The following is a 23,862-nucleotide window of genomic DNA, read 5'->3' on the forward strand; positions in this document are numbered from 1 at the left end:
TTAAACTGAGGTGAGTAGAGGACAGTGAAGGGAAAACTCATCGACTCTTTATGACAGAGACACAAATCAATACTCACAGACCATATGAAAATGATCAATATACATTTATTTATGTACATTATGTGGGTGATAACTGAATTAAACATAACGAACAAAAGAATTAAAAGAGAACAGGCCTTGACTGTGTACTGGATTCCTGTCATGAGGGCTGAGGCAGTAAACGGATGAATGCTAGCGTACAGACGGAGGTTTGCTAACTGATCTGATTCTACATTATAAACATTCAGTTTCCCTGAAGGCAGAAATTGGTTCACAGTCTGTTATAAGGCACTGAATATTACAGATTAAAATCCTCTCAAATTAACCATAAAGCAGCGAGACGTTCATTAACGTGCTACAGTCCCGTCCCGTATCGATCCGAACGGCGTCTCACATCCGGTTCAGAGGTTAGGAGCAATCCAGTTCAGAAACTTCATAGCCACTTCAAACCCCAGGAAGCAGGCCTAGAGGGGGGGGGGGGGGGGGGGGGGAGACAGAGATAGAGAGAGGGGGGGAGATAGATAGATAGAGAGAGAGAGAGATACAGAGAGAAAGAGAGAGGGGGGGGGGTATAGATAGAGAGAGAGAGAGAGATACAGAGAGAAAGAGAGGGTGGGGGGGGCATGAGAGAGAGAGGGGGGGGGGGGGAGAGAGTCAGTATTGATGAGCTGCTGATGCGCCTCTCTGACTTTGAGTTTTTTCAGGAAAGCATTTCCTATGAAAGTCCATTTCTCCATTTCTTCCTTTGGTAAATCATAAAATGTCTTTATTATAACAAAAACTAGGACATACTCATAATTATAAGAAAGGTCAAAATCATGAGATTTAAAAATTATGACAAACGGCCAATTATGAGATAAAAGGTCAAAATTACTAAATCAATTTGAGAGAAGTCAAAATCATCACATTAAAATAGCATAACCGTGACTAATGAAAAATTATGAGAATAACATTGAAATTATGACACACTAAGTAAATTATGAGATAAAAAAGTTGCAACGTTTTTATGTAATAAGTTAAACTTTTATCCAATAATTATGATTTACCAAAGCATTACTTTAGTTTCTTATGTGGTGGAAATGGGCTTTGTGTATTTCGCCCCAAAAAACCTACAGAAAGAAAATATTTAATTAAACCAAAACAAAACATAAAAACTGCATAAAGAAAAATAAAGTTTCTTTCTGAGACCATGAAGATATTTTGTATTTTGACATTCATGATAATTCACACTGATATTTAATGTTAGATTGTGTGTTTATATGTTATATTTTAGTATTTTAAGCTCAGTCATGGCAGTTCAAATAAAAGTATTATAGTATCACCGAAATCAATGAGAGAAATAAAAACCCTGAAAGCATATCTAGTTTAAAAGAATAAGAAATATAATAAAATAAAATGGTGAAGATACAGTTCAGTCTGGAGCTGGGCACTTAATGGCCTAAAGTTCTTGAGGTGTGACCCTCGTGTGACCTCGTCTGAACCTCGTGTGACCCTCGTCTGACCCTCGTGTGACCCTCCTCTGAACCTCGTCTGACCCTCGTCTGACCCGTGTGACCATCCTCTGACCCGTCTGACCCTCATCTGACCCTCGCCTGACCCTAGCGTGACCCTCGTGTGACCCTCGTGTGACCCTCGCCTGACCCCTGTGTGTGCTCCGCAGCAGTCGTACCGCGTTAGCTGGAAACGCTCGCAGCATCACAGCGTTGAAGCCTTTATAGAGCGAGCCGATGCCCTCCTCTCGGATCAGCTCTCGCAGGACGTCCCGGAAGCCGTTGGGATATTTGCCCTCTGGAGCTGCGGATGGAACACACACACACACACACACACACACACACACACACACACACACACACACACACACACACCCGTCAGACTCGCTGCAGAAGCCTGGATCTGCAGAACAACACTGTGTCTCACACACCTGTCTGGAAACGAGACTTCAGCACGTCTGGAGGAATCGCTACGGCCCAGTTAAAGATCCCCGCCATCCCCCCGGCGAACAGGATGCTGGGAACACTGAGCTCCGACGGGCTGAACACACACACACACACACACACATGGAGAGAAACACACACACATACACAGAGAGACAGAGAGACACACACACACACAGAGAGAGAGAGAGAGAGACAAACACACATACACAGAGAGACACACACACACACACAGAGAGAGAGAGAGAGAGAGAGAGAGAGAGAGAGAGAGAGAGAGAGAGAGAGAGAGAGAGAGAGAGAGAGAGAGAGAGAGAGAGAGAGAGAGAGAGAGAGAGAGAGAGAGAGAGAGAGAGAGAGAGACAAACACACATACACAGAGAGACACACACACACACACACACACACACAAGTGATCAATGCAGGGCATGTCTGTGTCTGTAATGATTAACCAGAGCGGTCATGTGACCTGACTGACCTCTTGCCCTCGGGTGTGAGTGTGTACTTCAGCCACTCGTACGTCATGAAGTACATCCCACTGGCCGGCACGTCTGAGACCGAGAGTGACAGCTGTCAATCATCTGACATCACAACCCATTCACATACACGCTCTCATGTGACCGGATCAATAACATCACAAATAAAACCAGACAGAATCATTTTGAGGTCTGTTTAGCGTCTGTGGTTTTCAATCTTCATATTTCATTCACACTGATTTCTACAACATTTCACTCTTAAAATCTGTCTGGTGACTTCTGGAAAATCATGACAAAATCCAGAAGTGTGATCCTGAATTCATGCAAAGTTCAGATTTCAGTTCTGTTCATACTTCATTAGATAACACATGATTTGCATATTTTAGTATATCATTTCAGAGGATGTGTACAGAAATGTAATGTGTGTAATGTGATCAGTCAGTGACTGGTTTCAGTGTGTATCTCTCTCTTCAGGAAGGAGCAGGAGACACACAGAGCTGTGCTCGCGCTGTGTGTGTGTGTGTGTGTGTGTGTGTGTGTGTGTACCTCTCATGAGCGTCAGAGCTGTGCCTTTATAGATGCCACGGATGCCGTTCTCTCGGTACAGCTGCTTCACACAGTCCACCGGCCCCGCGTACTTCACCTGCCCCGACGCCGCCTGGATCTGAACACACACACACACGTGTCACACACACACACACGCTCACACGTCACACACACACACACACACACACACACACACGTCACACACACACACACACGTCACACACACACACGCTCACACGTCACACACACACACACACACACACGTGTCACACACACACACACACACACACACAAACGCTCATACGTCACACACACACACACACACACACGCTCACACGTCACACACACACACACACGTCACACACACACACACACACACGCTCACACGTCACACACACACACACACGTCACACACACACGCTCACACGTCACACACACGTGTCACACACACACACACACGCTCACACGTCACACACACACGTGTCACACACACACACGTGTCACACACACTCACGTGTCACACACACTCACGTGTCACACACACACACACGCTCACATGTCACACACACACACGCTCACACGTCTCACACACACACACACGTGTCACACACACACACACGAACGTCTCACCTGCAGCAGACATTTGATTCTCTCTCCTGGAGCCATGATGGCTGTAGTGAAGACTCCGGACAGCATCCCAGCTGCGAACAGCTGCGGATACCTGACACACACACACACACACAGTGTGAGGAAACACACTCGTGTGAGACACTAACACACATCTGAATGTCTCCTGCGGCTCACGTCAGGACGTCGTCCGGTGTTTTTTGCTGCAGTTTCTTCCCGAGTCCGAAGCCGAAGAAGCAGACGGCAAACATGGGAGTGACTCCGATGATGGGTGCCGCCATGCCCTTATACAGCCCCAGAACACCCTGACACACACACACACACACACACACACAGGTCAGTTACAGCCCCAGAACACCGACACACACTCAACCTCAGAACAACTTGATGATGTAACAGAAACGATGGACTCTCTCTTTTCTAGCACTTTAAAAACAGTTGCTCCTTTAGGCTTAAGAAAGGTTAAGGAAAACAGTTTGACACCATGGTATAATGAGCATACTCGCACCCTAAAGAGAGCAGCCCGAAAAATGGAGCGCAGCTGGAGGAAAACAAAACTAGAGGTATTTCGTATTGCTTGGCGGGAAAGTAGCATATCCTATAGAAAAGCATTAAAAACTGCTAGATCTGATTACTTTTCTTCTCTTTTAGAAGAAAACAAACATAACCCCAGGTATTTATTCAATACAGTGGCTAAATTAACGAAAAATAAAGCCTCAACAAGTGTTGACATTTCCCAACACCACAGCAGTAATGACTTTATGAACTACTTTACTTCTAAAATTGATACTATTAGAGATAAAATTTCAACCATTCAGCCGTCAGCTACAGTATCACATCAGACAGTGCACTATAGACCCCCTGAGGAACAGTTCCACTCATTCTCTACTATAGGAGAGGAAGAATTGTATAAACTTGTTAAATCATCTAAACCAACAACATGTATGTTAGACCCTATACCATCTAAGCTCTTAAAAGAGGTGCTTCCAGAAGTCATAGGTCCTCTTCTGACTATTATTAATTCCTCATTGTCATTAGGATATGTCCCCAAAACCTTCAAACTGGCTGTTATTAAGCCTCTCATAAAAAAAAACACAACTTGACCCCAAAGAACTAGTTAATTATAGACCAATCTCGAATCTCCCTTTTCTGTCCAAGTTACTAGAAAAGGTGGTATCCTCACAATTATGTTCCTTCTTAGAGAAAAATGGTATATGTGAGGATTTCCAGTCAGGATTTAGACCGTATCATAGTACTGAAACTGCTCTCCTTAGAGTTACAAATGATCTGCTCTTATCATCTGATCGTGGGTGTATCTCTATATTAGTTTTATTGGATCTTAGTGCTGCGTTTGACACAATTGACCACAACATTCTTTTGCATAGACTTGAACACTTTGTTGGCATCAGTGGAAGTGCATTAGCATGGTTTAAATCGTACTTATATGACCGCCATCAGTTCGTAGCAGTGAATGAAGATGTATCATATCGATCACAAGTGCAGTATGGAGTACCTCAAGGCTCAGTACTAGGGCCGCTACTCTTCACACTTTATATGTTACCCTTGGGAGATATCATCAGGAAACATGGTGTTAGCTTTCACTGTTATGCTGATGATACGCAGCTCTATATTTCCTCGCAGCCCGGTGAAACACACCAATTTGAAAAACTAATGGAATGCATAGTCGATATAAAAATTGGATGACGAGTAATTTCTTACTGCTAAATTCAGAAAAAAACAGAGGTGTTAATCATAGGGCCTAAAAACTCTGCTTGTAATAACCTAGAACACTGTCTAAGACTTGATGGTTGCTCTTTCAATTCTTCGTCATCAGTTAGGAACCTAGGTGTGCTACTTGATCGCAATCTTTCCTTAGAAAGCCACGTTTCTAGCATTTGTAAAACTGCGTTTTTCCATCTCAAAAATATATCTAAATTACGGCCTATGCTCTCAATGTCAAATGCAGAAATGTTAATCCATGCATTTATGAGCTCAAGGTTAGACTATTGTAATGCTTTATTGGGTGGTTGTTCTGCACGCTTAGTAAACAAACTACAGCTAGTCCAAAATGCAGCAGCAAGAGTTCTTACTAGAACCAGGAAGTATGACCATATTAGCCCGGTCCTGTCCACACTGCACTGGCTCCCTATCAAACATCGTATAAATTTTAAAATATTGCTTATTACTTATAAAGCCCTGAATGGTTTAGCACCTCAGTATTTGAATGAGCTCCTTTTACATTATACTCCTCTACGTCCGCTACGTTCTCAAAACTCAGACAATTTGATAATACCTAGAATATCAAAATCAACTGCGGGCGGCAGATCCTTTTCCTATTTGGCGCCTAAACTCTGGAATAACCTACCTAACATTGTTCGGGAGGCAGACACACTCTTGCAGTTTAAATCTAGATTAAAGACCCATCTCTTTAACCTGGCTTACACATAACATACTAATATGCTTTTAATATCCAAATCCGTTAAAGGATTTTTAGGCTGCATTAATTAGGTAAACCGGAACCGGAAACACTTCACATAACACCTGATGTACTTGCTACATCATTAGAAGAATGGCATCTACGCTAATATTAGTCTGTTTCTCTCTTGTTCCGAGGTCACCGTAGTCACCAGATCCAGTCTGTGTCCAGATCAGAGGGTCACTGCAGTCACCCGGATCCAGTCTGTATCCAGACCAGATGGTGGATCAGCACCTAGAAAGGACCTCTACTGCCCTGAAAGACAGCGGAGACCAGGACAACTAGAGCCCAGATACAGATCCCCTGTAAAGACCTTGTCTCAGAGGAGCACCAGGACAAGACCACAGGAAACAGATGATTCTTCTGCATAATCTGACTTTGCTGCAGTCTGGAATTGAACTACTGGTTTCGTCTGGTCAGAGGAGAACTGCCCCCAACTGAGCCTGGTTTCTCCCAAGGTTTTTTTCTCCATTCTGTCACCGATGGAGTTTCGGTTCCTTGCCGCTGTCGCCTCTGGCTTGCTTAGTTGGGGTCACTTCATCTACAGCGATATCATTGACTTGATTGCAAATAAATGCACAGACACTATTTAACTGAACAGAGATGACATCACTGAATTCAATGATGAACTGCCTTTAACTATCATTTTGCATTATTGACACACTGTTTTCCTAATGAATGTTGTTCAGTGCTTTGACGCAATGTATTTTGTTTAAAGCACTATATAATAAAGGTGACTTGACTTGACACACACACACACACACACACACACACACACCTCTTTGGCCAGTGTCTTCTTGAAGCAGTCGAGGGTCCCCGCGGTACAGTGCAGTCTCTCCTGGACGAGGTTTGGGCTGTGTCTGCAGACGCACCTGCGCAGATGTCACATGACAACACACACACAGATCTAGGTCAAAGGTCACAAGTCCAGGGTTTGTTTAAAAAAACTAGATAAAACACACACAACTATTTATATATATACATATCAACGGTCTGTTCTGACCCAGAAGACACACATAAGTTATTAACACAGGAATTAAGTTGTCCAGATGCTTTAAGACACTCAAAACTCATTTACTTATTTTTTGCATTCATTTGTTAAGTGACATAACCAGTTCATTCAGACTCACTAGATGACAAAAACACTTATGAGTTATAGTGGAGTCAAACATATTCAGTCTTTCCCATCCCTCACACTTCTGGACTGAATAATTTTGACTTTGATAAGATAAGAATTGTTTATGAGAAACATCAGATGGACTCTAGATGTCCGAGTGTTTACTTTGATGGTGTCCAGCGGGTGTCCGGCGAACACTAAACAAACCCCTCCGAAGCCTCCAGCGAAGAAGTTCTTCAGCGGACTGATGCGCTGCTGCTGCGACATGCTTCAGGCTGATAAACACACACCAATAATCACACACTGATCCACTCGGGTCCGAAACACTCTGACAGACGCGTCCTGCGACCTTTCACACACAAACACACCCGGAACTATTTCACCGACGCACATCGGGCGGGGCTTCAAGAATATCTTACTAACAACGTGATAACCAGGGGCGATGTTAGGGGTGGAGCCCCAAATGTTTTCAGTAAAGCCCCGAATGTTTTTATTACCACCATGCCATCAATACGTTTTCATGCCCAATAAAGTAATTTATATTAGAATTTAATTAAATAAATAAATAAATATCTCTCGACTCTCACGTCCACAGTGTCTGTAAATTTACCCAAGTCTGAGTCTAGTGCTTCTGACTGACAGGTAAACTGACCAACCATCGATGAGCGTCTGTACGATCAGCCAATGAAATGAGATCTTTTGGAGGCAGGCGGTTTGTTGGCGTGTAGTATTTTACTAGATCAATTTATTTGAAAATTAAAATGGATATTTCAAAATTCTTCTTCTTCTTCTTCAAAAAAAGGAAGTAAACCCCCCCAGCCAAAACACTTGAACGCCAAGATACAGCTTCAGGTATCTGTAACTTTTAATCATAGTATTATATTTCTTTTTCGGTTTTAAATTGTGTCTGATTTAACGTTACATTTTGAACATCTAACAGTTAACGGTTGCGCAGCACAGTCTTTAGGACACACACACACAAACACAGACTGATTTGTTAAGTTTTTGAATATACTTGATACTGTTAAAAGGCACATCATTAAATAAAAAAATACGAGTTCACATTTCACATCTAAACAAGCGTGTAAAACGTAATTACTAGCTACTAGTTAAAAATGCCTATCCATATACAACTATGATTCGCGAACTCCCAAACTGACTCAAATGATTCGCGATCCCGCTCCAACTCCCAAACTGGAGTCAGATGACTCAAATGATTCGCGATCCCGCTACGAACTCCCGAATTGACTCAAATGATTCGCGATCCCGCTATGAACTCCCGAACTGATTCAAATGATTTGCGATCCCCAAACTGACTCAAATGATTCGCGATCCCGCTACGAACTCCCGAACTGACTCAAATGATTCGCGATCCCGCTACGAACTCGCGAACTGACTCAAATGATTCGCGATCCCACTCCAACTCCCAAACTGGAGTCAGATGACTCAAATGATTCGCGATCCTGCTACGAACTCCCGAACTGACTCAAATGATTTGCGATCCCAATACACATAATGCTATAAAAGTGTGCACATTGAGAGAAATAAACAGCAGATGTTCATGTTAACTTCTTTAACTTGAGCAAACGCTGCTAATACACATACATTTGTTAATAAAGTAAATAAAACAAACATGAATGTTTTAATGCTACTGAATAAAAATAAATGATCCACTCGAAAGTCTCTGCTCATCATGACAGGACCTGGATCAGTGAGCTGCGTCTAGGGCCGATGACGTCACTTCCATGGAGGCATGTTGTACACGCCCCCGTCCATTGACTCCGCCCCCAGGTCAAAACAAGTGACGTGCAGAAAAGTGAAGCGCAAAGATAAAAATGGTATCGCAAGCTCAAACTAGACTGACCATAGACCGTAAAGAGGAGTCGCGTGGTTTTGAAGTTCTGCTACAAGATGGCGGCACGCAGCCGACTTCAACTTCCGGTCGACTTCCTTGCCGCCTGAGACTTACACGCAAAATAAAAGCAGTGTTGCAAATAAATTAATAGATATGACCATGGAAAATATGTATTGCAAAATCATTGCTTTCGCGCCGTTTCATTTGTTTTGCAATTCTTAATTTTTGTTTGCAAAAAGCAAATGTATTTTCCTCAATACTTTTAAATAAAATGTTTTAAATTTGTTTTTGTTTTTATTGTTTTTGTATATTTTAAACAAGGTAAATCTTGATTTATTAAAATAAAAATTCACATACATGGATTTTCTGGGCTAAGCCCCGGATCTCCACTCACCCTAGAACCACCCCTGGTGATAACTATATACCGTTTATTTATAATTCCGTGTCTCTTAACAATCTGTCTCTGGCACTATTCAGGCCGTTGTGTGATTTGAATGGAGACTGGTATCTATGAGCCACTGCTGAAAGAAAGAGCACGTGATTTATCAGAGAAACAGCCGCGGTGCGTCGCTTTAAAGCGTCCGGGTGGAAACTCACGAGCTGTAACACTAACAAGACGCAACTCATGAAACCTTTTTGTCTAAATTATCTGATGCGTAATATCGCATAAATTAAACGTATTGTCACGGATTAAAAAAAAAACAAAAACAAATGTAAATGGATTTTTTTCTTAGAGTTCAATCTTTTACTAAATTCTTTTAAAATTGCAAGATAAAAACTCGAAACTCTGAGGGGAATTGAGATAAAATATGTACTTAGCTTTTTATTATTATTATTAACCCGTTTTAAGGGAAAAGAAGTCAGAACTGTCAGATGTAAAATCAGAATTCTGTTTATATCTCACAGTTTTCCTCAGAATTACAAGATACAGTCTAAAATGTGAGATTAATATTGGGGTATGAAACAAGCTCCCATATGTTTAAAAAACTAAACAGACACTCGTTTTAGGTGCATTAGGATGGCAGCATTTTATTAGTCTTTCAACACTGAGAAAATATATTGTTAGCGTTTCCCTTCTGAACAAAAACATACGAGGAAAAATAGATCATTTCACATGAAGCTGCATCAGACGCAGATCTCTGCATTAATACACTCACTGCTGAAGGGGGCGGGGTCAGTCAGAGGTCAAGGGTTAGGGTCAGTAAACTCGGTCATGTGTGGGAACAGTCGGAGCTCGTGAAGCAGATGTGTGAGAGTTTAAGACGAGCAGGACACAGATCTAGTCTACACACTCAGTTTCTATTGATCTGAGGGAACTCCTGGAGGATCTGCTGCACGATGAGTTTGTCCATCTGTCTGCTGGAGCCCCGATCCTCCCCACAATCCTCCTCTTCTCCCAGGATCCTCTGCAGCGCCCCCTGCAGGTCGCTCAGACGGTGCCGGTGCTCCAGGTAGTCCGTGGAGCGCATGAGGGCCAGCATGAGAGACAGATACTCCATCCGCATCTGAGGACACACACACACACACACACAGGTTACAGGTGCTGCACTTCTTCAGGGTCTGGCTCTGGTGTGTGAGGAGTGTGTCTCACTCGGTCCCCGGGGCACAGGTCTGAGATCTGTCTCACTGCGATGTCGATCATCACCATCAGGTCGCTGTGGTAGAAGATATCAGCCGTGTCTCGACTGGAGAACACATCCTGCAGGAACTTGAGCACGGAGTGAGGAGCAGGAGGAGCGTGATCGAACACACACACCGGTCCCCTGCACACACACACACACACACACACACACACACATCATTGCAGCAGCTCTACTGTGTGTGAGTGTGTGCAGGGGACCCGGTGTGTGTGTGTGTGTGTGTGAGTGTGTGTGTGTGTGTGTATGTATGTGTGTCTGAGTGTGTGTGTGCGTGCGATTGTCAGAGTGTTTGTTTGTGTGAGTGTGTGTGTGTGTGTGCGTGTGTGTGTGCATGTGTCTGAGTGTTTGTTTGTCTGAGTGTCTGAGTGTGTGTGTGTGTGTTTGTGTGTGTCCGTGTGTGCGAGTGTCTGAGTGTGTGTGTGTTTGTGTGTGTGTATGTGTGTGTGTCTGAGTGTGTGTGTGTGCGTGCGAGTGTCAGAGTGTTTGTGTGAGTGTGTGTGTGAGTGTGTGTGTGCATGTGTGTGTGTGCATGTGTCTGAGTGTTTGTTTGTGCGAGTGTGTGTGCGTCACCTCCTCTGTTGAGCAGTAGCAGTAGTTTCTCGGTGAGAATCTTCACATTGTGTCTCTTGGTCAGCGCCTGCATCACCATGTTACTCTCCGGGACTGCAGGGGGCAGCAGACACACAAGCACAGGTCAAGAGAGAGACAGAGACGACACACTGACGGTTCTGTGTCGAGTGATGTACCGCTCAGGTGCAGGTTGAAGGCCAGCAGCAGGTTGATGAAGAGGTCCGGCAGCTGCTCTGTGGGGTCAGAGGGCAAGCCGTCCTCAATCACGTCCAGCAGGAACTGCAGGAAATCAGCGTTCAGATGCTCTGAGACAGAGAGGGACAGGTCAGTCAGCGGTCAGCAGCACCGGAGCCTCCAGCGGCGCGAGCGTCTCTCTTACCGTAGTGATGCAGCGGGATCTGCTCTCCTCTGCTGAAGATCATGGCCATCAGCAGCGCGCTGTAGCACATCTTCTCATGCTCTGCACACAGAACACAGTCAGCTGACCGCACACACACACACACACACACACACACGAGCTCAGAGGAGGAGCGCGTCTCACCCTGAGTGTCCGTCTGCAGGTCCCTGGCCAGCTCCATGGTCAGGACAGAGTTCAGGAGGGTGGAGATGAGCGCCGCGTCCAGACCACACATCGCCCCGAACACCTTCAGCAGCAGCAGACGCAGAGACACACGGTGCTCCTGAGAGATCACACACACACACACACAGCACTCTTCACTCTTCACTACAAACAACTACCAACTAGGACCACAACTGTAGAGTTTAATGATCACAAGAGAACAATGCAGTCTACACAGATCTATAAAGATAACTACAAGGATAATGTTAACTATAACAGTAACAATAACTGGAACGTTAACTATAACAATAATTAAACCAATACCAATAACGTTTCAATCTTCACTCTAGTAGTGAATTCGGTTGTTAAGTGATGACGTAAGAAGCGCTGTTTCCGGGTCCAAGCCTCAACTCGCTTCACTTGAGAATACGACCTCAGCAGCCGTTTATGAGCACTGTTTATTCATATTAATCATTTAAGCTAAACGCTTTCAAACTTACGCTATACACTACAGTCTCCGTGCTCACAGCGTCCCAAACACAAATCATTTTTTATATATTTTTTTAATATTTATATTTTCATTGTCTGGCTATCAGGTACTTCAGTATGGAGTTAAAGGTTAAGATTATAAATTTTTCCCTAGTATTGTATCACATTGTGAGTTTATATTAGCACCTTTTGTTGTTTTCTCATGGTAACTGATAGAGCGTTTGGACACGGAAGCGCTGCTGCGTGACGTCAGACTTAACAAGCGAATAGTGACGTCACACCACACTTAAATGAAAACAGCACAGGAGAACACTGACAGCCAATCAGAATCTGTTCTTACAATAAACAGAATATTATTGTTCATTAGTGTGGACATGAATATAGTTGTCATTATATTTATACTCGTAGTTATCATCATAGCTATTGTTAGAGTTATCGTTATCAACTACATTTATAATTATTATTATATTTACCATAGCCATCATCATTATTCTTCTAGTTATTTTTTACAATTGTCATTATATTTATAGTTTTGTGTAGTTATCACCTCAACTATAATGACAACTGTACCTGCAATAATAATCATAACGATAGCTGCAATTATCGTTATAGTTACCGTTAAGAATTATAAGTACAGTTAAGTATGGTATTCATTACAGTCCTCGTTACTATTGTTTTAGATAGTGTTAGCATTATCGTTAACACTATAAGAATAGTTATTATTACATTTATGGCTATATTTATCATTCTCGGTGTAATCATCAGAGCGCTCACCATCTGATAATATGACACCAGCGACAGAACCGGCTCGTACTCGTTCACCCGACACATCTTCTTACACACCTCAGGATCCGCGTCAGTCTGAAAGAAACACACACATTACTGTATGAACATGACACAGTTGATATACAGATATAGTGTGATATGAGCTTGTCTCACCAGTATCTGCAGTAACTCCTCCAGGTAACATGCGATGAGCGCGTGATCTTCGTACAGAGCCCAGCTGCGCTGCTGCGAGTCGTCACGGTGTCGCGCTAGATCACTGAAGATCACCTGCAGCCGCTGCTCGTCGTGACACACCTGTCCGAGCGGCAGCGCCGAGCCCAGATCCTGATGACACACACCAGACACCGCTTCAGCAGCTGAGCCAGAGACAGATCGACTCCAGTACTCACCAGATACTAACCTTACTCTCCACCAGAGACAGCAGCACCTGCTCCAGGTCCGCCCTCGCCCTCGGCAACACGCCCTGCAGGTGACCCACCACCACGCCCACGGCAACACGAGACAGCTCGTAACTAAGGCCCGTGTTCTTGCGCACCAGTTCGATCAGTTCCGCTCCGATCGTCATGGGAACGGCTGCAGACTGGGTGGGGCTACTAGGAGCACTGAGAGAACCAGGGGGCGGAGCCAGTGGCCACTCCGCGTCTGATTGGTGTTCGGCGGCAGGCTGTTGACTGATTGGCTGAGGCGCTGGGCTCTTTTTAGAAGGGTCTGGAGACTGATCAGGTATGGGAGGGGGCGGAGCCTGTGAACTCTTTTTAGAAGGCTCTACCTGAGGGGATCGGTCAGGCAGAGGAGGGGGCGGAGCCTTGCCTCGTTTTGGCACAGGGGGCGGAGTGCTGCTAACGCTGGGAAGACTGACATCTGAGGAAACTCCAGAATGGGAGGAGCTGGAGTCTAAGGAGGCGGAGCTGACAGACAGAGAGGGTCCAGTGGGAGGGACAGAGCTGGGGGCGGGGCTTGTGGAGGAAACTCTCAGTGGCACTTCTGGATCTGTAGAGAGAGATACGTTCAGTCAGTCATGTGCAGAGTAACGGGAGCGTGTCGGCCGAGGTTTTTCCAGCACCCACCGTTGCGTCGTAACTCGCGGTGTTTCTCCGGAGGAGGCGGAGTCACTGGTGCTGCTCTGCGAGGCTGAGGAGGAACCTGTGGCCGAAACATACGATCAGCAGGAACACAGGGATGGGGGTCATCAGAGCGCAGGTGTCTGCTGTACCTGATAGAGTCCAGGAACACTAGCGGGACGCTCGGACGTGGTCTCGCTGCCCTGGCAGCTGTAGGTTCGACTCAGACCGTTGGGAGGCTGCGGCCTGCGGCTCAGTGACACCTCACTGGAGGAGGACGGGATCTTCTGCTTGTGACCGGATGGAGTCGGGCTTCTGCGGGACACCGTCTCCTTCCTGTGGTGGATCAACTTCCTGTGGAGGGTCACATATATATAAAATTATAAGTGCTATATAATATTTAATATAATATATAAATTATATAAAGAGAACGAGTCAGTCTGTTGTTCATTATCTGGCTCGGCTCGGTGTTCATCTTCAGTTCTCTCTTCAAAGCAGTTCAGTCAGTCACTGTTTGAGTGCATGAATTACTCCGGGATATTGGTTTGTTTTAACTCAGAGGGAGTGTCAGACACATTAAACAAGTTAACAGCTTAATTCATTTGTGGATTAATGCGTATTGGAGACGCGAACCGTTTCAAACGATTCAGTTCGATTTGGTGAACTGGTTCAAAAAGATTACATTGAATGATTCGTTCATGAACCGGATATCACAAACTGCTTTGTTTTGAACTCGCTCACAACAGAAACGGAAGAGAAGACAATGCTGAATAAAGTTGTAGTTTTTGCTATTTTTGGACCAAAATGTATTTTCGATGCTTCAACAAATTCTAACGGACCCTCTGATGTCACATGGACTACTTTGATGATGTTTTTCTTCCCTTTCTGGACATGGACAGTAGACCGTACACACAGCTTCAATGGAGGGACTGAGAGCTCTCGGACTAAATCTAAAATATCTTAAACTGTGTTCTGAAGATAGACGGAGGTCTCACGGGTTTGGAACGACATGAGGATGAGTTATTAATGACATAATTATGATTTTTGAGTGAACTATCTCTTTAATATTATGTATAAATGTAAAAATATAATAATAAAGAAAATATAACTATTATGCATTATAATAATATATTAATATAACTATAAATGTGTAAGAATAAACTGATATATAAAAATATAAATATTATATATTATAAGAAAATATTATATAATATAACAAAATGTCATGATTTAATAAAACATAGATGTGTAATATAAAATATAATAAATGTATTGTATTGTACTCACTGCAGGATGTCTCTCTGCTCCAGGTTGTATTTGCCTCCGTTGGTCATGGCCACATTGTGAATGGCTTCAATGGCTCGATCAACAGACTGCAGCACCTCGTCCTGCTCTGGAGCCTGATGAGATGTCACCATCATCAATATCATTATCATCATCAACAACGGCATCACCTTCATCATCATCACCATCATCACGTTATCACCAACATCAAAATCATCATCATCATCATCATCATCATCATCATCACATCACCATCATCACCATCACCGTCATCACGCCATCATCACCAACATCAAAATAATCACCATCATCATCACATCACCATCATCACCTTCACCATCATCATCATCGCCATCATCGTCATGACCGCCATCATCACCACCATCAACATCCTCATCATCAGCACCATCATCATCACCATTGTCAACATCATCATCATCAGCACCATCATCATCATCATCATCATCACCACCGTCAACATCCTCATCATCATCACCATCACCGTCATCATGTTATCACCAACATCAAAATCATCATCACATCACCATCATCACCTTCACCATCATCATCATCATCACATCACCATCATCACATCACCATCATCACCACTGTCAACATCATCATCATCATCACCTTCACCATCATCATCATCATCACATCATCATCATCACCGTCAACATAATCACCATCACCTTCACCATCATCATCACATCACCATCATCATCATCATCATCATCGTCAACATCATCATCATCATCACCTTCACCATCATCATCATCATCACATCATCATCATCACCGTCAACATAATCACCATCACCTTCACCATCATCATCATTGTCATCACCGCCATCATCATCATAATCAACATTATCATTGTCACCACCATCATCAGATCAAACGTTCACAGGCAGATTCATCTTGTGCAGAGACTGAGTTCAGCACTGATGTGTGTCTCACAGTATGTATGTGTATATATAGAGTAAGAGGAGCCTCTAGCGGGACAAGAAACCAGAGACGCTGCAGAATACGCAGAAAAACCTCCCAGGCATGATTTATCTGTTTCTGGAAAACGATGCATGTGGCAGGGCATACAGATCATCAGTGACTACAAGTCAATCAACTTCACTCCAACGGTCACAGACGTTTCCTTCCTTAACGAGCTAAATGACTTTTATGCTTGCTTCAACAGCGACAGCAAGGAGACGCCCACCAAAATTACACCCTCAGCAGACCACCAACCCCTTAAACTCACCTCCACAGATGTCCACACTGCACTGAGCCGGATCAACGCACGCAAGGCTGCTGGCCCTGATGGCATTCCTGGACGTGTGCTTAGGGCATGTGCAGAGCAGCTTGCAGGGGTCTTCACAGACATTTTCAATCTGTCCCTCACCCAAGCAACTGTGCCTACATGTTTTAAGTTCACATTCATTGTGCCAGTACCGAAACACTCCTCCCCAACGTGCCTCAATGACTATCGCCCCGTAGCACTCACACCCATCATTATGAAGTGCTTTGAGCGACTGGTCCTAGCACACCTCAAAGACTGCCTCCCACCCACACTGGACCCACACCAATTTGCCTACCGCAGAAATAGGAGCACAGAGGATGCAGTATGCACAGTGCTGCACTCTGCACTCACACACCTGGACCATAACAACACGTATGTTAGGATGTTGTTTGTTGACTTCAGTTCAGCATTTAACACCGTCATTCCCTCCAAGCTGACCACAAAACTTGGAGACCTGGACATCAACAGCTCCCTCTGCAACTGGATTATGGACTTTCTGACCAACAGGCCTCAGCATGTTCGGTCAGGCCACACCCACTCCACCACCATCACACTTAACACTGGCGTACCACAGGGCTGTGTGCTGAGCCCATTCCTCTACTCCCTTTACACCCACGACTGCAAGCCTGTGCATGGATCCAACTCCATCATTAAGTTTGCAGATGACACCACGGTGATTGGCCTCATCAGTGACAACGATGAGACTGCCTACAGGGAAGAGGTACAGCACCTGACCACATGGTGCGCTGACAATAACCTGCTCCTTAACACCAATAAGACAAAGGAGCTCATTGTGGACTTCAGGAAGAAGAAAGGAAGCACGCATGACCCCATCCACATTAACGGGATGGTTGTTGAACGTGTCTCCAGCTTCAAGTTCCTGGGAACCACCATCTCGGAGGAACTGTCCTGGGCCACAAACACCTCCCGCCTGGTCAAGAAGGCTCACCAGCGCCTTTTCTTCCTCAGGACACTGAAGAAGAACCAGCTGTCTTCATCCATCCTGGTGAACTTCTACCGGTGTGCGATCGAGAGCATCCTGACCAGTTGCATCACAGTCTGGTATGGGAACTGCTCAGTGGCTGACCGCAAGGCACTGCAGAGGGTGGTGAAAACTGCCCAGCGCATCACAGGGACACCACTTCCTGCTCTTGAGGACATCCAGAGGAAACGCTGTCTACGTCGAGCTCGCAGCATTCTCAAGGACTCCTCTCACCCTGACCACGGACTGTTTAACCTCCTGCCCTCCGGGAGGCGCTTCAGGAGCCTCCGGACAAGGACCACAAGATTCAGGAACAGCTTTTTCCCTAAAGCTGTCTCCTTGCTGAACTCTGCCCTCTGACACCCCTCAACACCCCCCACACCACACATAGACTCCTCCCCCTCTTCAAAACTACATCTGACTGATTTATTTATTTACAACAAGCTTAAAACAGTAACTTGTTATTACTTGCACTACTGTCGGTTCGTCCAGGAACACTGTATAATCCATTTGCACACTGAAATATTTTCTATGCACTTTACTGTCCATTGCAATAGTGTAATTATGTTCATATGTTCATAGTTCTGCCTATACTGTACTATACTTTTACATAATCCATCTGTATAGTATGTTCATACTACACCTATCTGTATATCGTGCTTATAGTATTTAATATCTGTAAATTATGCCCATAATACTTACCTGTATAGTTATTGTACATATTGTAGACCTTGTATATTCTGTACTTACTGCTTATTGCACTTCTGGTTAGATGCTAACTGCATTTCGTTGTCTTTTACCTACATGTGCAGTGACAATAAAGTTAAATCTAATCTAATCTACAACCCAATATAATATATAAAAACATAATAATAATAAATCCATAAGATTCTATAATATTAACATATGTATTTACATCTGAATTATACTCTATGATCTGTATTATAAAAACGTTATAATTTATTGTCACATAAAAATACAATAATTTACAAAAATCAAAATATAAAGAAATATAAAGCAATATAATAATATATTGATATAATATAAAAATACATGTTATTAGAATATAACCCAATACGTTATAAAAATTATATAATATGACAAAAAAAAATATAAACATGTAATACTAAATTAAATATGATTCTGTAATATTGCACAAAATATTACACACTATTATTTTATGAATAAAATATTACATACAATTATATATAAAAAATAAAATAAAAACTGCATATAGGAATATAATACATTATATATGACATACAAATGTAAAGTACAAACATGTAATAATAAATACAATGAAAAATAATATTCTAAAACATTACATAACAAAAATTATGTGTATTTACACACTCACGCACGCACGCGCACACAAACGCACGCACACGAATATATTTGTCCGTCTCACCGGTATTTTCTCGATGTATGAGGCGGGGATGTAGCCGGTCTCTCCGGAGCTGCAGCGCGTCGCGAGCCACCAGTGCGCGCTGCTGCGCTCGAGGACGAGGAAAGACTCTCCCGCGGGGAAGCGCAGCGCGTTCCGCTCCGCCGAGCTGAAGGCGAACAGGGATCGATACATCATCAAACCGGCCGTTTCCCCCGCACTGACGCGTCCGTCGCACTCAGAGCAACGATATAAACACAAGCAGCGCGATCATAACACGCTCAGATCGTGCGAGTGCGCGAGCTGGAGAAACGCAGCCAGTAAACACGACAGCGGGCGCGCGCACAGGCAGTCACGCGCACTCCAGGGAAAATAATCGAGCTCCGAACCTGGGCAGCTGATTCACGGGAATACTGAGATGCTCGAGTTTAAATAAAAAAATAACTGGATATTTATGTGTGAATATTGACATGTAACCTACTATAAAAATAAATGATCAATAAACATTTCATAAATGGCGAATATGAACGATAACATATACAGAAATGAACCTATAAAGGGTTAAAGATGATCATTTGCGCAAGAGAACTGTCATTGCGCAGGATGTTGTCATCACCGATGCGCGTGTCCGTCTGCGCGCACTCGTGGGTTCCGTGCGTCATGGCCGCCGTCAGCTGCGCAAGGCTCCTGTCACCGGGATCCGTTCACGGACTGCGGCTCGGTTCTTGGCTTCTTCCGGCTCTGAGCCGGTAAACGGTGTTCTGCAGCTCTCGTGTGCTCTGTTTATAGTATATACCGAGAACTGAGACAGTATTCGGACAGTCTTTGCTAAATTGTTACATCACCTTGTCATGCTTGTGGTGTGCAGTGATCTCAGATATAAAAGGATTTCTGAATATAAAATAATTGTTTGTGTGTAAAAGTACTTTTTAAGTCAAATCAAATCAGTAGAAGGTCAAGCGCAGTGCATTGTGGGATGCAGTGTTCAGCACATGGGCTCTGTTGTGTGCTGCACATAACTGTTTGTGTGTTGTAGAGTGTCTCAGGCGCGCCGCCACAGGCTCGGTCCCGCCGATGACGAGCTCTACCAGAGGACCACAGTGTCGCTCCTGCAGAAGGAAGGGGGAGGAGCCGTCATCTACAGCTACAGCCCGCGCGGATTCAACATCAGCGGGAACAGAGTGATGGGACCCTGCGCCGTACTGCCCCCTGCCGTCCTGCAGTGGAACGTGAGACCTGTGTGTGTGTGTGTGTGAGTGTGTGTAAATGTGTGTGTGTGTGTGTGTGTGAGAGTGTGTGTGTGTGTGCGCTGCCCCCGGCTGTCCTGCAGTGGAACGTGAGACCTGTGTGTGTGTGTGTGTGAGTGTGTGTGAGTGTGTGTAAATGTGTGTGAGAGTGTGTGTGTGTGTGTGTGCTGCCCCCGGCCGTCCTGCAGTGGAACGTGAGAGCAGACCAGTGTGTGTGAGTGTGTGTGTGTGTGTGTGTGTGTGTGTAAGTGTGTGTGAGAGTGTGTGTAAATGTGTGTGAGTGTGTGTGTGTGTGTGTGTGTGAGTGTGTGAGTGTGTGTGTGCTGCCCCCGGCCGTCCTGCAGTGGAACGTGAGAGCAGACCAGTATGTGTGTGTGTGTGTGTGTGTGTGTAAATGTGTGTGTGTGTGAGAGTGTGTGTAAATGTGTGTGAGTGTGTGTGTGTGAGAGTGTGTGTAAATGTGTGTGAGTGTGTGTGTGTGTGAGAGTGTGTGTGTGTGTGTGTGCGCGCTGCCCCCGGCCGTCCTGCAGTGGAATGTGAGAGCAGACCAGTGTGTGTGTGAGTGTGTGAGTGAGTGTGTGTGTTCACTGTGTGTGTGTGTGTGTGAGTGTGTGTGTGTGTGTGTGAGTGAGTGTGTGTGTTTGTGTGTGTGAGTGTGTGTGTGTGTGATTGTGTGTGTGTGTGTGTTCACTGTGTGTGTGTGTGTGTGAGAGTGTGTGAGTGTGTGTGTGTGCGAATGTGTGAGTGTTTGATTGTGTGTGTGTGTGTTCACTGTGTGTGTGTGTGTGTGTGTTGTTGCAGGTGGGTCATCACACAGACATCACAGTGGAGAGTTTGTCTCTGTTTTATCTGCTGGAGCCACGCATTGGTGAGTAAACACTACTACAGTAAACACTACAGTAAACAGTAAACACTACAGTAAACACTACAGTAAACACTACAGTAAACCGTAAACACTACAGTAAACACTACAGTAAACAGTAAACACTACAGTAAACACTACAGTAAACACTACAGTAAACCGTAAACACTACAGTAAACACTACAGTAAACAGTAAACACTACAGTAAACACTACAGTAAACACTACAGTAAACCGTAAACACTACAGTAAACACTACAGTAAACACTACAGTAAACAGTAAACACTACAGTAAACACTAGAGTAAACACTACAGTAAACAGTAAACTACAGTAAACAGTAAACACTACAGTAAACACTACAGTAAACAGTAAACACTACAGTAAACACTACAGTAAACCGTAAACACTACAGTAAACACTACAGTAAACACTACAGTAAACAGTAAACACTACAGTAAACACTACACGCCACAGTAAACACTACAGTAAACTGTAAACACTACAGTAAACACTACAGTAAATGGTAAACACTACAGTAAACAGTAAACACTACAGTAAACACTACAGTAAACACTTCAGTAAACAGTAAACACTACAGTAAACAGTAAACACTACAGTAAACACTACAGTAAACAGTAAACACTACAGTAAACACTACAGTAAACAGTAAACACTACAGTAAACAGTAAACACTACAGTAAACACTACAGTAAACAGTAAACACTACAGTAAACACTGCAGTAAACAGTAAACACTACAGTAACAGTAAACACTACAGTAAACACTACAGTAAACAGTAAACACTACAGTAAACACTGCAGTAAACAGTAAACACTACAGTAAACACTACAGTAAACAGTAAACACTACAGTAAACACTACAGTAAACAGTAAACACTACAGTAAACAGTAAACACTACAGTAAACCGTAAACACTACAGTAAACACTACAGTAAACACTACAGTAAACAGTAAACACTAACAGTAAACACTACAGTAAACACTACAGTAAACAGTAAACACTACAGTAAACACTACAGTAAACAGTAAACACTACAGTAAACACTACAGTAAACACTACAGTAAACAGTAAACACTACAGTAAACACTACAGTAAACAGTAAACACTACAGTAAACACTGCAGTAAACCGTAAACACTACAGTAAACAGTAAACACTACAGTAAACACTGCAGCTTCTGCTGTGATCACAGTATGCACTAAACACACAGATCTGCTGCACTTGTCCAGAGGTTACTCATTATTATCTTCAGTATTATTCAGTAATAACCCTAACGAGCTTGTGTGATGATGTAAACACTAGTAATCAGTACACAGTGCAGATTTACTCTTGTATCAAGAGAATATACATTTTATTAATACTTTTTATTAATACAAGAAATGTTGCCTTGGCAACTAGCTAAAATAAAAGCATCATTATTATTATTATTATTATTATAGTTGTAGTTGTGGTTTAACGCGAGTGGCGGTGGTCTTACAGAGATCCTGGTGCTGGGGACGGGGGCTCGTACGGAGCGTCTGGATACAAGCGTGCTGGACTTCCTGAAGAAGAAGGGCATCGCTGTGGAGGTTCAGGACACGGTAAAGCTCCGTCTCTACACTCGTCTCTAATAAAGACACGTTACAGCAGGCTAACACTGAGAAACGCTTCTCCTCGCAGCCAAACGCATGTGCGACGTTCAACTTCCTGTCCAGCGAGAGACGGTTAGCAGCGGCCGGCCTGATCCCTCCTCCTGCGGCCGAGTAACAGAGAACTCTGGGAAACCATGTCACATGATCAATGTGTGTGTGTGTGTGTGTGTGTGTGCAGAGAGAATAAACACAGATTCAAGGTGTTATTACACGAGTGTGTGTGTGTGTGTGTGTGTGTGTAGAGAGAATAAACACAGATTCAAGGTGTTATTACACGAGTGTGTGTGTGTGTTGGTCTGTCTCTGTCCTCTGTGAGAACGGCTCAGTCTGAGCTCGTGTGTGTGATCAGACACAAACACACTCTCTTCATCGCGAGCACGTCTTTATTAGCTCCACATCACGTCTAACGTTTATTTGTGTAAATCTCAGGTGTGGACGAGTCTAAACTTTGATAAAGAATTTCTCTGGATTTGAGACTTTAGTCTTTGCATCTTTACCCTAACCCTAATCAAGAGTTTGTATCATATGACCCCTTAAAAACACCCTAGCAACGATCAAGAACACCCTAGCAACCTCTCAGAAGACACTAGCACGTCCAGTGTCACATTTAACTGATTCTGTATATTATCTCTATATTACCAAGTGTTTCTAGTGTGTTTCCCTGCATTGCTCACTCACCGCTGATGTGAAGGGCCAGAGCGTGACCTCTGAACTCTATGACATCATCTCTCAGGTGGTTCTGTGTGGGTCCATGTTGTAATATGTCCCAGGATTGTTGTCCTCAGAGTATGGTAATACCAGTAAATTATGACTTTTTTGGGAGATTTACAAGTCATAGAGAATATAGTGTATAGATGTAGAATCGAAATCAATCTAAACACATATCTGGAACATTGGGATCAAGAAACTAAAACACAAAGTAAATTACAATTCTATCGAACTCTAAAATCTGATTATGAATGTGAAGATTATCTTCAGAGACGGAT

At 43.7% G+C, this 23,862-nt stretch overlaps 3 protein-coding genes across 3 annotated transcripts; 1 reads left to right on the forward strand and 2 right to left on the reverse strand.

Moving 5' to 3' along the window:
* Nucleotides 1-86: 86 nt before the first annotated feature.
* Nucleotides 87-7,600, reverse strand: LOC113073715 (mitochondrial carnitine/acylcarnitine carrier protein-like). Its single transcript, XM_026246503.1, is given in 10 exon segments — nt 87-503; nt 1,709-1,833; nt 1,961-2,070; nt 2,449-2,521; nt 2,993-3,110; nt 3,623-3,713; nt 3,797-3,924; nt 6,874-6,915; nt 6,917-6,967; nt 7,378-7,600. Coding segments are annotated over 10 exon segments (903 nt in total). The 5' UTR covers nt 7,480-7,600; the 3' UTR covers nt 87-440.
* A 2,469-nt stretch (nt 7,601-10,069) lies between these two features.
* LOC113073717 (NCK-interacting protein with SH3 domain-like) lies at nt 10,070-19,494 on the reverse strand. Its single transcript, XM_026246505.1, has 13 exons — nt 19,140-19,494; nt 15,460-15,572; nt 14,325-14,526; nt 14,179-14,254; nt 13,512-14,101; nt 13,265-13,435; nt 13,100-13,186; nt 11,819-11,957; nt 11,657-11,737; nt 11,454-11,582; nt 11,273-11,370; nt 10,659-10,826; nt 10,070-10,572 (listed from the first exon to the last, which is right to left on the reverse strand). The coding sequence occupies exons 1-13, from the start codon at nt 19,311-19,313 to the stop codon at nt 10,360-10,362; spliced, it is 2,241 nt and encodes a 746-aa protein (XP_026102290.1). The 5' UTR covers nt 19,314-19,494; the 3' UTR covers nt 10,070-10,359.
* A 212-nt stretch (nt 19,495-19,706) lies between these two features.
* Nucleotides 19,707-23,348, forward strand: LOC113073716 (NADH dehydrogenase [ubiquinone] 1 alpha subcomplex assembly factor 3-like). The gene is made up of 5 exons (XM_026246504.1): nt 19,707-19,864; nt 20,152-20,344; nt 21,164-21,230; nt 22,725-22,825; nt 22,905-23,348. The coding sequence occupies exons 1-5, from the start codon at nt 19,719-19,721 to the stop codon at nt 22,989-22,991; spliced, it is 594 nt and encodes a 197-aa protein (XP_026102289.1). The 5' UTR covers nt 19,707-19,718; the 3' UTR covers nt 22,992-23,348.
* Nucleotides 23,349-23,862: the final 514 nt, after the last annotated feature.

Source organism: Carassius auratus, unplaced genomic scaffold (genome assembly GCF_003368295.1).
Source record: "Carassius auratus strain Wakin unplaced genomic scaffold, ASM336829v1 scaf_tig00012826, whole genome shotgun sequence".
In the NCBI taxonomy this organism is placed as follows: Eukaryota; Metazoa; Chordata; class Actinopteri; order Cypriniformes; family Cyprinidae; genus Carassius; species Carassius auratus.

Excerpts from the sequence above, each read along its gene's own strand:
- LOC113073717 (XM_026246505.1), bottom strand. The coding sequence starts at position 19,313 with ATGATGTATCGATCCCTGTTCGCCTTCAGCTCGGCGGAGCGGAACGCG. Across the intron at positions 15,573-19,139 it reads CATACATCGAGAAAATACCG|GCTCCAGAGCAGGACGAGGT; the intron begins GTGAGACGGACA and ends ACATCTCATCAG. Across the intron at positions 14,102-14,178 it reads CCGCGAGTTACGACGCAACG|ATCCAGAAGTGCCACTGAGA; the intron begins GTGGGTGCTGGA and ends CTCTCTCTACAG.
- LOC113073716 (XM_026246504.1), top strand. The coding sequence starts at position 19,719 with ATGTTGTCATCACCGATGCGCGTGTCCGTCTGCGCGCACTCGTGGGTT. Across the intron at positions 21,231-22,724 it reads TCTGCTGGAGCCACGCATTG|AGATCCTGGTGCTGGGGACG; the intron begins GTGAGTAAACAC and ends GTGGTCTTACAG. Across the intron at positions 22,826-22,904 it reads CTGTGGAGGTTCAGGACACG|CCAAACGCATGTGCGACGTT; the intron begins GTAAAGCTCCGT and ends TTCTCCTCGCAG.